This window comes from Giraffa tippelskirchi, chromosome 3, assembly GCF_054371585.1.
Source record: "Giraffa tippelskirchi isolate mGirTip1 chromosome 3, T2T-mGirTip1v1.2.pri, whole genome shotgun sequence".
Taxonomy (NCBI): domain Eukaryota; kingdom Metazoa; phylum Chordata; class Mammalia; order Artiodactyla; family Giraffidae; genus Giraffa; species Giraffa tippelskirchi.
The window spans coordinates 80,449,401-80,461,449 of record NC_137277.1 but is presented as its reverse complement, the minus strand read 5'-3'; the positions used below and the strand labels follow the sequence as shown (position 1 = coordinate 80,461,449).

The 12,049-nt window shown below is 41.1% G+C and overlaps 1 protein-coding gene across 1 annotated transcript in view; it reads right to left on the bottom strand.

Moving 5' to 3' along the window:
- The window catches only part of TTN (titin), a 274,932-nt gene that overhangs the window by 195,739 nt on the left and 67,144 nt on the right, over positions 1–12,049 (bottom strand). The window contains exons 46-64 of the mRNA XM_081579499.1: positions 9,920–10,198; positions 7,605–8,168; positions 6,786–7,067; positions 6,408–6,686; positions 5,556–5,834; positions 5,186–5,464; positions 4,780–5,067; positions 4,390–4,668; positions 4,023–4,304; positions 3,650–3,928; positions 3,262–3,540; positions 2,881–3,159; positions 2,471–2,758; positions 2,067–2,345; positions 1,651–1,932; positions 1,272–1,550; positions 874–1,152; positions 483–761; positions 94–381 (exon numbers count right to left, since the gene is read on the bottom strand). Coding sequence (XP_081435625.1) covers positions 94–381; positions 483–761; positions 874–1,152; positions 1,272–1,550; positions 1,651–1,932; positions 2,067–2,345; positions 2,471–2,758; positions 2,881–3,159; positions 3,262–3,540; positions 3,650–3,928; positions 4,023–4,304; positions 4,390–4,668; positions 4,780–5,067; positions 5,186–5,464; positions 5,556–5,834; positions 6,408–6,686; positions 6,786–7,067; positions 7,605–8,168; positions 9,920–10,198 — 5,622 coding nt within the window. The remainder of the gene's footprint in view (positions 1–93; positions 382–482; positions 762–873; positions 1,153–1,271; positions 1,551–1,650; positions 1,933–2,066; positions 2,346–2,470; positions 2,759–2,880; positions 3,160–3,261; positions 3,541–3,649; positions 3,929–4,022; positions 4,305–4,389; positions 4,669–4,779; positions 5,068–5,185; positions 5,465–5,555; positions 5,835–6,407; positions 6,687–6,785; positions 7,068–7,604; positions 8,169–9,919; positions 10,199–12,049) is intronic.

Below are 12,049 nucleotides of genomic sequence, written 5' to 3'. Positions count from 1 at the left end.
TGGCGATTTTTAGTTTTAAAGGACACCAGGAAAGAGTGTTACATTTAAAAGCAACCAGAGAGAAGAGTCAGGAAGAGGTTAAGAAATTCTAACCTTTTACAGTCAAGATGCCACTGCATGCAGCATCCCCTGCTACGTTTGATACTCGGCATGTGTAATTCGCAGTGTCTTCTAATTCCAGATTGTTAACATCCAGTGATACAGTGTTCTCATGACAGACGAGTCTGTATTTTGCACTTGTAGATATTTCTTTTCCATCCTTAAACCACTGAGCACTAATAGGAAGCGAGCCAGAAACTTTGCACTCCATATGAATGGAAGAGCCTAGAACTTTATCCATTTTGGTTAACTTTTTGGTGAATGATGGAGGAATATTTTGATCTGTCCAATGCAAACAATAAAACACATCCATTAAATGTTGCCACTTGTTTACCAAGCACATAATATACATAAGGGAAATTGACTGGGCCAAGAGTACAAACCTAGTACTCTCAGGTAAGCATCACAGCTACTGCTTCCAAAGTCATTTTCCACCTTGAAAGTATACTCGCCACTGTCTTGCTTCATTACTGACTGAATCCTAAAACTGGCCACGTTGTTTTCAAAACTCATTGAAAAATATCTACTAGGCACAATCTGTTTCCCATCTTTAAGCCACTTGACTTTGAGTTCTGGTGTTCCGGCCACGACACACTCCAAGGTCACTGGATCTTTCTCAGTTACATCGACAGATTTAGCTTTCTCTATGATCTGAGCAGGTTCTGTAGTAAGAATGAAAACATGGATGAGTTGCACTCATAATTCCATGGAAAAAAGGTATTGCTTGTGAAATTGTCTCCACAGAATAACTCTGAAAGGGGCTAGCTTACACACCTTGTACTAAAAGGAATGCATAACACCTCTCAACTCCTGACTCGTTCTTGGCTTGACACGTGTACCTCCCACTGTGTCCATTATCCACAGATCTAATTTGAAGTGTGGCCACGTTGTTCACAAAGGAGATGTGAACATTATCATCTTCATCCAGAATCTGATCGTCCTTGAGCCAGGTGACAGAAATGGGAGGAGAGCCTGCCACAGTGCTCTGAAAGGTGGCAGAACTTTTCAAAACAGTAGTGATGTTTTCTATCTTCTTTATGAATGAGGGTGGCTCTGTGATTAAAGTAGACAGTATGAGAAGAGGAGGTATATCTGAACTCCTACCCATCATCACAAGATGAAAACATTACAGAATTTGTATTGGGCAGCCGGCTCCCTTGCATCCAACTGACCTTTCAGAGAGACTCGAGCGCTGCAAGAGCAGCTGCCGCCTTCATTGGATACGATGCACTGGTAGTCACCAGTGTCTGAAGGGTCACATCTGTTTATGTTGAGATTAAACACTGACACTCTGTCAGTCAGAGTGTATTTTTTGCTGCTCCGAATTTCCTTGTTATTCCTCAGCCAAGTGACTTGGAATGGAGATGTTCCCATAACTTCACACTCCAGCTCCACATCACTATCTTTGACTACCTCGACGGGTTTCAGTTCCCTGATAAAGGTGGGAGGTTCTAAAGATTCAAAAAGGAGACAGAGAACAGCTTACTCCAGGGAAGACCCAAGGACCAGCCAGGAGCATAGCCAGAATGGAACAGAGAAGCAGTAACACACCTTTCACTTTTAACTCAATGCTGCAGCTTGCAGTGCCTGCATCGTTTTGAGCTTCACAGACGTAAGTCCCACTATTTTCCACCCTGGCCCCAGATATCTGGAAAGTGGCTAAACCATCAATGAAGGAGATGCCATGTTTCTTAACGGCTGTTATTTCATTCCCGTCCAGATACCAAGAAACTCTGATTTCAGGAGTGCCTGTTATTTGGCATTCAAATGTTGTGGATTGTCCATTCCTCAGCACTAGGACTGGGCTGGGCTTCTTAATGAATTGAGGAGGTTCTAAAGATGGGAAAAAACGTGTGATGTTGAACATTTTTTATACTAAAGACCAATGAACAAAACTGTTTTCTCAAGCCCTCTCCCCTGAAGAAAATCTAGGCAAGCAAGACAGTGAGAAGATACAGAGACCAGACCTTTCACAAAGAGAGTGGCTTTAGTGGTTGCTGTGCCAACATCATTGCTCAGTTGGCAAATGTAGGTCCCCGAATCAGCAGCTTTGGCTGAAAAGAGCTCCAGGATGGTGGAGGTGTCATCCTTCCAGACTGAGCGAGCCGCTCCGGAGTGCAACTCTTTGTTATCTTTAAACCACTTTATCGTCATGGGTGCAGTGCCACCCACAAATGCCTTTAATTGAACCCTTGTATTGGGATTGACATCTTGTGACTGTGGCTTTTCCAGGAAGTAAGGGGGTTCTGGGGTGAAAGAAGAAGAAGCAAAAGGGGAAAGGAAGGTTTATTTTAGAACCAATCAGTCAAGGAAAGAATTAAGAAATGAGAGAGCAGTAAGTTCTCCAGAGGCAGAGACAAAATTTGCCAACCTTTGACTGTCAGATGGCCGCTGCACTGGTTGTGTCCTGCCTTGTTAGTGGCAGAACAAGTGTAGGTGCCACTGTCTGAACCTTCCAGCTGACTGATTTCCAAGAAGGCAGTATTGTCATGAAAAGAGAACTTGTATTTTTCACTAGCTGTTATTTCTTGGTCATCTTTGAACCACTGAATGCTTATGGGATGTGACCCGGCCACTATACATTCTAAGTCAATGGAAGACCCTTTAATGCTGTCCATTTTCTTCAGCTTTTTGGTGAATGATGGAGGTATGATAAGATCTATGCAATGAAAAAGCAAAAAAAAAAAGTCAATCTACTGATTTATACTTTTTTTCTAAAATTGAAAGAGATGAGAGAGCATAGAAATGCCCAATTCCTTGCCATAGAAAAGCTGTACCAACCTAAGACATTAATGCTAGCCTTGCAGCTGCTCCTCCCGACATCATTTTGGACTTCAAAAGTATATTCACCACTATCTCTCTTTTCTGTAGAAATAATCTTCAGTATAGAGACAGTGTCAGTGACACTGATTTTATATTTTTGGCCCAGGGTCAGTTCTTGGCCATCTTTAAACCATTTGGCTGTAATCTCCTTAGTCCCTGAAAATTTAACCTGCAAAGTGGCAGGGTCTCCTTGGGTGACATCTATAGACACAGCCTCCTCAATGATTGTTGCAGGTTCTATGGAAAACAAAGGGATAGATGTGGGTTGTGAATGGCTCTGCTTAAAGGCTTACATCTGCATTTTTTTCCTAGAACCCACAGTGAGCTTTCTGAACCAACCTTTTACTGAGAGTACTGCGGAACACCTTTGTATTCCTGCATCATTTTTGGCCTGGCACACATATTTCCCATCGTGCTTGATTTCAATGCCACTGAGGTACAGACTTGCCACATTGTTCTCAAAGGTCATTCTTATGTTATCATCTTCAGTGATTTCATCGTTGTCTTTCAGCCAAGTCACCGTGATGGGCAGGGAGCCCTTCAGCGTGGCCTGGAAGGCAGCGGTGCCTCCTCTAAGGGAGCTGGTGCTCTCGATCTTCTTTACAAAGGTTGGGGGTTCTAGTGGAAGAATGAACTCGCAATCAATACTGACTCTAGAGCAAAACCAGCTTAACAAAAAGCATTGACTCCAAAGAAAAGCCAGTCTGTCATTAGCACTGACACTAACCTCTTAAAGTCACCCTGGCACTGCAGGTGCTGCTGCCCACCTCGTTGGTGACCCGACACTGGTATTCGCCCGCATCCGCAGCTACAAACTTGAGGATCTGCAGGCTAACCAGCTGATCCTGAATGAAGGTTTTATACTTCCTGCCACTTCGCAGTGTGGTGTTGTCTTTGAACCAAGTGATCTCAAAGGGAGGCGTGCCTGCCACCTCAGCCAGCAACATGACATCATATTCCTTCAACACTTCAATGGGCTTAAATTCCTTGGTAAAGTAAGGTGACTCTACAGTGGAAAGGAATTATTTTGAGTTAATGGGACGGGAGTCTGTGCCCCGGGCCATAACTTTGGTAACACAAGGGACAATGTGAACACAAACCTTTGACTATCAGAATGCTACTGCAGTGGTCACTGCCAGCCTCATTTTGAGCCTCACACATATATTCACCACTGTCTTCAACAGCAATATCTGTAAGTCTTAGAACCGCAGTGGACTCCACAAAAGACATTTTGTGTTTGCTGCTCTCCTTAATTTCTCTATCATTTGCAAACCATGTTATTTTAATTGGAGGGGTGCCGGTGACTTTGCAGGCTAGCTGGGTAGTGTCTCCCTTCTTTAACAGCTGGGACAGCTCTAATCTTTCAACAAATGTGGCAGGTTCTGTGGAAGGAAGTCATTCAGAGACGTGAGAAAGAGGCAAGAACTAACAATGGTAGCTCAAAGATGTCAAGGAAATTCTGCAAACCTTTTACAAATAAGTTTGCACTGCACTCCACAGCTCCGGCCACGTTGCTGATTTTACAGGTATATGTGCCTGAATCAGTTGTTTTTACTGAATATAGTTCCAGGGAACTTTCCAAAGCTTCTTTGTTGATATAGCAGCTTCCACCAGAAATCAGCTCTTTGTCACCCTTAAACCATCTGATTGTGAAAGGGGTAGACCCTTGGAAGGTGCTCTTCAGGCACACAGCCGAGCCAGGAAGGACATCCTTTGATGCAGGTTTAGTTACAAAACTGGGTGGTTCTAAAGGAGTATAAGAAAGAATTTCAAAGAGTTAAGAGGTGCCATTGAAAGGAAGATACCTTAATTTGAACATCATTTACGTAAGAATGAAAGGCACAGTCTCCAGCCAACCTTGTACAATCAGGGCTCCCCTGCAGTCTTTGCTTCCCACAGAATTCGTGGCTCGACAGGTGAAATTCCCTGCATCACTCATGTCTACTCTGCTTATCTCCAAAGAGGCTGTGCCTTCCACAAAGGCTATTCTGTATCTGTCAGAGGAGGTTATTTCTTTACCATCCTTAAACCAGGACACCCTCATGGGGAGGGAGCCAGCAATTTTGCAGTCCAGCCTGCAGGTGCCACTAACCACACTGTCCACGTTGCGAAGGGGTTTGGTGAAGAATGGAGCAATGTCTCGATCTGTTCATGGCACAAGAAGAGAAGAAAGAACAATGCGGAAAAGGGCTCAGTAATTTTAGTGTCTGTCGTTGGTTGGGTTTCAAAGGAATATGGGAGCACAGGTTTCTCGGATACTAACCTAAGACAGTGAAGGTTGTCTCACAGGAGCTGCTGCCCACTTCGTTGGAAATCTCAAATGTGTACTGGCCGCTATCGTGCAGTTCAGCTGAATAAAATTTGAGTTGGGCAACATTGTTTTTAAAACTTATCCTATACTTTTTACTGGTGACCAAAGGTCTCCCATCTTTGTACCATTTTGGCTTGAGTTCTGGGGTGCCTGTGACTGTGTACTCCAGCGTGGCTGGGTCTCCTGCGGTCACCTGGATCAGTTCTGGTCTCTCAATGATTTTAGCGGGTTCTACAATGGTATTAAATAGTTAGAATTCTGCAGTGTCGATTAAGGTTTCATTTTTAAAGGAAATATCAATTCAAAACGTTCCTCCACGAACCTTTAACTATTAATTCCCCAACAGACGTTTGGCTTCCAGCTTCATTTTCAGCCAGGCATGTGTATTTGTCACCAAAACTAATCTGCACATCAGGGATTATCAAGATTGTCACACCATTGGCAAAGCTCATTTTGATCTTTCCATCTTCTTTAATGATCTCCTGTCCTTTCATCCATGTGACAGAAATGGGTTCTGACCCTCTCACGGCAGCTTGGAAGGTAACTGTCTGTCCCACCAGTGCAGTAAAATCATCTACTTTCTTTACAAAGGTTGGTGGTTCTAGTTAAAGAAAGACAGCATATAAAATTGATCATTCCCAAACACTTTGACACCATGTGCATTCAAGAATTTTATCTCGATTACATTTATCTAGTCCATAGTGTTGGTTGATTAGAAAAAGAAATTCAATTTAAGAGGTATTACAATTCCATGCAAGAAGAAGATGCAAAGATACATGGCTATCAGCTGACAAAATCGCTTATTGCATAATTCACTTTTGTAGACCCGGGTTCAATTCCTGGGTCCAGAAGATCCCCTTGAGAAGGAAACGGCAACCCACTCCAGTATTCTTGACTGGAAAATCCCACGGACAGAGGAGCCTGTTGGGCTACAGTCCGTGGGGTCACAAGAGTTGGATGCAACTTAGCAACTAAACCACCACCACCATCAGAGACTCAATATTTACACTGGCCTCAAGATAAAGACTGCACTGTCCCCAGGGTCCTAGGTCAAACCGAAGGCAAAATGTATTTTCAAAAATTAGGAGAAGAGAGTGTACCTATTTTACTTCTTTGAGCTAAGAAAGCTGTTTCGACAATTTATTAAAGAGATATCAATTTTTCAAGCACTAACCTTTTAGTAAGTGGGTTGCAACACAGCCACACTTCCCAACTTCATTAGCAACCACACACTCATAGTCACCAACGTCCGCACTATTAAAAGAAAAGATCTCCAGGGACACAATGGACTTCTGAGAAAACAACCTGTACTTTTTACTACTTCGAATTTGCTTCTTATCCTTGAACCAGCTAATTTCAAATGGTCCAGTGCCTGCGATTTCACACTGAAGCAGGGCATTTGTTCCTCTCACTATGTCTGCAGGCTCAAGAGTTTTGATGAAAGAAGGAGGTTCTACAAAAGCATGAAAGTATTGTATAAGTTATGTGTTACAAACAATTAAAAAGAAAATCTTTTCTCAAAAACCAATGGACTATGACCAAGTCAACAAACCTTTGATAACTATTTCAGAGCTGCAACTGTCACTGCCAACGTCATTCACTGCTTCACATGAGTAAGTCCCGCTGTCTTCAACTTTTACATCCGTAATATCAAGGACAGCCTCAGAATTGACAAAAGACATTCTGATCGTGTTACTCTCAGTAAGTTCTTTGTTATTTTTAAACCAAGTAACCTGGATCACAGGTGAGCCTTTCAGCTTGCAGTGGAGGCGTGCTGATTCACCTGGGAGCATTAGGTAAGAAGGATCCACCTTCTTCACAAAGGATGGTGGCTCTATATGAAGTTAACAAAAAAGAAAAGGAAAAGATATCTGAAGCATAAAGTACACACACACAAAGTAGACATCACACAATAAAAAGACATACAACACACACACAAAATATCCTCATGAAATTCCTGAACAGGTTTTGATGTATTTAATAGCTTTCCACATTTCTATGATTCCAAAACATTTTCCCAGGCTCTTTATTTAAAAAATAAACAAAAACAAAACTAAACAAATTCTACTTAGACAAAGAGCAATTTTATGAAAGAAGATATTTAAGGATTGCCTAGACACTCAAAGTTCTTAGAAGTAGTTTTAAGCAAGCTATGTTAATGGCAGACAGCTTGAAACAAACAAGAGTAAGTGAATTCTGGAAAAGACTAAAAAAATAAAATCAAACAATTTCAGGATTTCCCCAAACCAAAACATTTGCTGGGATGAAATCATTTTCATCACAAAATGCGCCGACTGCAGTGTGTCAACAGTTTGTCTATTGAGGCATCCCTGAAGAGAAGGGAGTGAAACATTGTTCACACACTTCTTACCTCTGATAGTTACTGTCGCTGAAGTGGAGCTGCTTCCAGCCTCATTGGAAGCTGTGCAAACATAAGTTCCCGAATCTTTGAGTTTGGCCAGAGGGATCTCAAGTGATGCTATTTTATCTTCAAAATAAATCTTATAATCTTTCCCCGGGGGGAGCTTCTGCCCATTTTTGCTCCACGTGATTGTGACTTTTCTGTCTTCATCTACTTGGCCCTCAAGGTGGATCTTCTTATTGATAGCTGATTGTACAGGCTCCAGTTCTTTAATGAAATGTGGTTTGTCAATTATGTCCAACTCAGCTTGGCACGTGTCGGCTCCAAACTTGTTAGAAGCCTTACAGGAGTAAACTCCTCTGTCGTGAACTGTAAGATTTGAGAGCTCTAAAATGTGTTTGTTGTCTACATCTGAAATCTTGCAGGTAGGGGAAGGTGAGAGGGCCATGCCATCTTTCTGCCAAATGGTTTCAATCACGGGAGTGCCTGTCACTGTGCAGAGAAACTTGGCTGCCTTACCCACAAAAGTCGTTATGGACTTAGGTCTGGAGAAGAAGGTTGGTGGATATGCCTCTGTAAGAGAAATGTTTTCAGTGTTATATTTTGTCCCCACAAAGCTCCTGTTGTAATTACATATTCCAAGAAAGAGAAGAGATGAGTTATAGCTTTAGATGGACATGAGACATTATTTAAAGTAGGGTAATGTATTAAGAAGATGAAAAGATGCATCAAAGGAAAGGGACAAGAAAGTTTTTTATAGCGGAGCAAGAGAGCACTTGAAATTAAAGAAGATTTGTTCTTCTTTTATTTCATAACATTAACTTACAATTGCTAAAGATCTGTCCATTTTATTAGCTGATTGTTTGAACTATCTGATAAGCAATTCAACTGGTACTTTATTTCTGCAAATCAGAAAACTATAAGGAATATGAAGAAAATGTTCTTGACTTTTCTGAAGAGCAGGGATATTAAGTGAGTAATAGAAAAAGTTTGAATAGTTTTGTAAAGTCTAACCCTCATGTTTCAACTATAAATGCATCTGCTAAACCATTTCAAACTTGTAAAAATATATATAACAGTAATTTTCTTTGTCCATTCTGCATTTGGAAGAAAGCCTTTAGGAACCTCTCTTTCTGATTAAAAAAAAATCCTCGTCTTCTTTCCTCTGTGACTTGAAGCTCAAGTGTTAGTTCCATTACTGAACAGGCCTATTTTGGATAAAGAAATTTCCCAAAGTGTCATTAAGAATAATGCCATGCACTTAGTGGCATAGATATTCTCTGATCACAAAGTAAAAACCACTGAATGGGTCACTGTGGGCCTGCGGTGTGGAGTTTCCGACATGGAAGAGTTGTGGAGGAGAGGAAGCTATAGGTAACCCCGTATTTTTCAAGTCAATGACATGTGCTGCATTTGTCTTTCCCCTCCATGCTCTCATTGGAAAAGAAGATAAAGGTAATATGGTAAGTCAACTAAACTTCAAAAACAAAAAGAAGACCAAAGGACAGGCCCACCCTGACATTTAGTGCATGGCTTCTGTCAACAACACAAGTTATTGCTACCCCTGATCCCAAACCATAATTCATAAGCTCATAGTCACATTTTCCCATGGTAGAAAGAAAGCAAGAGAGACAGAGAGGGAAGGAAGGGAGAGAAAGGAAAGAGCTACGAATCTTTTTTTGCAAATAAGGGAATTCAAACACTTGAGTGTTACCTACTTGACAGTCATCCTGTATGTTATTAGGAAACTAAGAACAGAATATTTGTGTAGTTATTCTTATTTTTAAATTAGTAATAAAGCCTAGGGTGAGAAACCTAGCTTGGAGTCCTATAATACCTCCCTATCTCTTTTTAGGATTTGTTTAACTTTAGTCTTATGCTCTGTCCTTTTTTTCTGTTCTGTTTTTTTCCTGTTATTAATTGGTTAATTGATTCCAAGTAATTAAATATATTGGGACATCATTTATTTTTTAGCAGCACCAAAGTGTCCTGAAAATTTTTTATACTAAGGGGCAAGCCAGACTATTTAAAGAAAAGAAAGAGAACAAAACAAAAACCCAAACCAAACTATCAGGAGTTACTGCTTGTATGAGTCCTTGACATCCTCTTGAAATAAAAAGTTATTTTTTTCTTTAGCTGTTGTTAGAAATAGGAACGTAAACAAGAATTTTTCATCTCTCATAGGCTCTGCAGGAGCCACTGTGTTACCACGTTGGCTATTGGTCTCTCCAGTTGGTAGAACACACACTTCCTGCGCCTATATGAAAGTAAAACAGGCAATAATATGAAATGGAATGACATCTGTGTCAGCATACGGCATTTACCTGTCACAGTCAGTGTGGCTGTGCAGCTGACACTGCCATACTCGTTGGAAGCTTTGCAGGTGTACTCGCCACAGTCAACAACCTGGGTTCTCAGGATTTCCAGGGTGGTGACATAATTTGCAGACCGAATAGAACACTTGTCACTTTCATGGATTTCTCGCCCAGCTTTGAACCACTGGAAGCGGACATTGGGGGCGCTGTGGATCTCACAGGTAAATTTGGCGAGGTGGCCCAGGGCTACTTCCAGGGGCTCAATTCTCCTCCTGATCACTGGAGCAGCTGCAAAGGGAAGCAGAGGCTGTTAGCACGCCTCCTTACCAGGCACCTCATATTTTTCTTTTCCTTCTAACTTTTGTTGCTGTTAATGGAGTTAAACAGTTGAATTGGTGAGATGGATTGCAGCAGTTTAAGACAAGTGACTGGAAACTGAGAAAGATCATCGAAGGCAAAAGAAGACAATGAGCAGCTTTCAACATATTCAATTGTTATTTTCCAGTGAATTGTGAAAAATGTGATGCTTTGGCTTACATGCATAACATGATGTATTTTTTTAATATACCATGCTGACTAGGAATACTCAGAATACCGTGAAAGAAACATGATCTACTAAATAAAGTGATGTAGTGAAACAATAGCAAAAAAAAAAGAAATCGAAATGAGAAACACAAATAGACAATTAATCATGGTTATTATGAATTTAAGAATGAGACTGATGATTTCAGGGTAACTAGGTGTTCACTGACAGCTTTTGATTACATATCATTAAAGTATTTTCATATAGGAATAGACTGAAAACATTGATCAGTTTTATGAAATATATGAAAATACATTTATTTTTTTTTAAATAAATAGCAGTATAACTATAACACACCACCCAGTAAGGCAGTAAGGGAAAAGGAGAAAAGTTAATAACCATGATTATGCCTGTGATTTCATTTTTACTCTAAATAAATTCTGGCAATGGCAGGTAAGTGAAAATTCAGTGATGAAACCTAAGTCACGACAACCCAGTGAATGTTAGAGCTTGATCCACTGAATCTTTAAAAATCCAACCTCTTTTGACTACAGTGAGTTTTGCTGAAGTTGTTGCTTTTCCGTTGTCATTCAAGGCCTCACATGTATATTCTCCTTGATGCTCTTCTCTATTTACTTTGTCGATTACTAGCGTATATGTATTTTGATCCTGTAAACACTTGAACTTTTCATCTGAAGGGACCAGTTTACTCTCAAAATACCAATTCACCTCTTTGGCGTTTGTTATGATTGACGTAAGGCTTATGATGTCACCTTCCTCAGCAATTGTGTCCACCAAGGGTGTCTGTACATCAGGACCATCTTCTCCAAGCTGCCTATCTTCCTCATCCTCAGCTTCCTTTATCTCTACTGTACCAACCTCCTCAGTACCACCTTCAGAGACTTTCTTTTTTTCCTCTAATGGTTTTGGTATCTCATCCTGTTTTCCATCAGAAACAGCAGCAGAAGCAGTTGTGGTACCCACAGCTTTGACCTGACTCTCCACCTTAAAATAACTGATCTCTTCCTTTGAGACAAGATACTTTGATTCAACTTCCAGTTCAGTGATTGCTTCAAGCTTCTGTGAACTGGAAAGAGAAACATCTTCCTGCAAGACTACTGTGGCTCCTTTCTCAATTCCAGGCTCCTCAGCTGTTAAAATGTTCATTTCCTCACATATAGAGCACAACGCCTCCTTCAGTTCAGTTTTCAAGTCAGCCATTTGAGGATCAATGTCTTTAATAGTGATGGTTAATTCTTCTGTCAGAGATTTCACTGAGGTAATCAGATAGGTGCACATAATGCAGTTGGGCTCTTGGGTAAAGTCTATGGCCTTGACCTCCACCTGTTCAATGTTTCTTAACCATTCAGAGAAAAGACTCAGTTGCTCGCTGGCCACTGCTGCTTGCAAAGCACTGCGGATCTGAGTTTTCAGGTTTGATCGCTGCTCTTCTGGAATACCAGAAAGCAAACTTTCCTTTGAAAGAAAATCACTTCTCTGCACCTCCTGCACGCCATTTACTGCCATAGGCTCCTTTTTATACTCCATGGTTTGGTTCAGGGGCAATGCCAAGGTGGCAGAATGTTCTTCCTTGAGCAGTACCTGCTTTTCCTCAC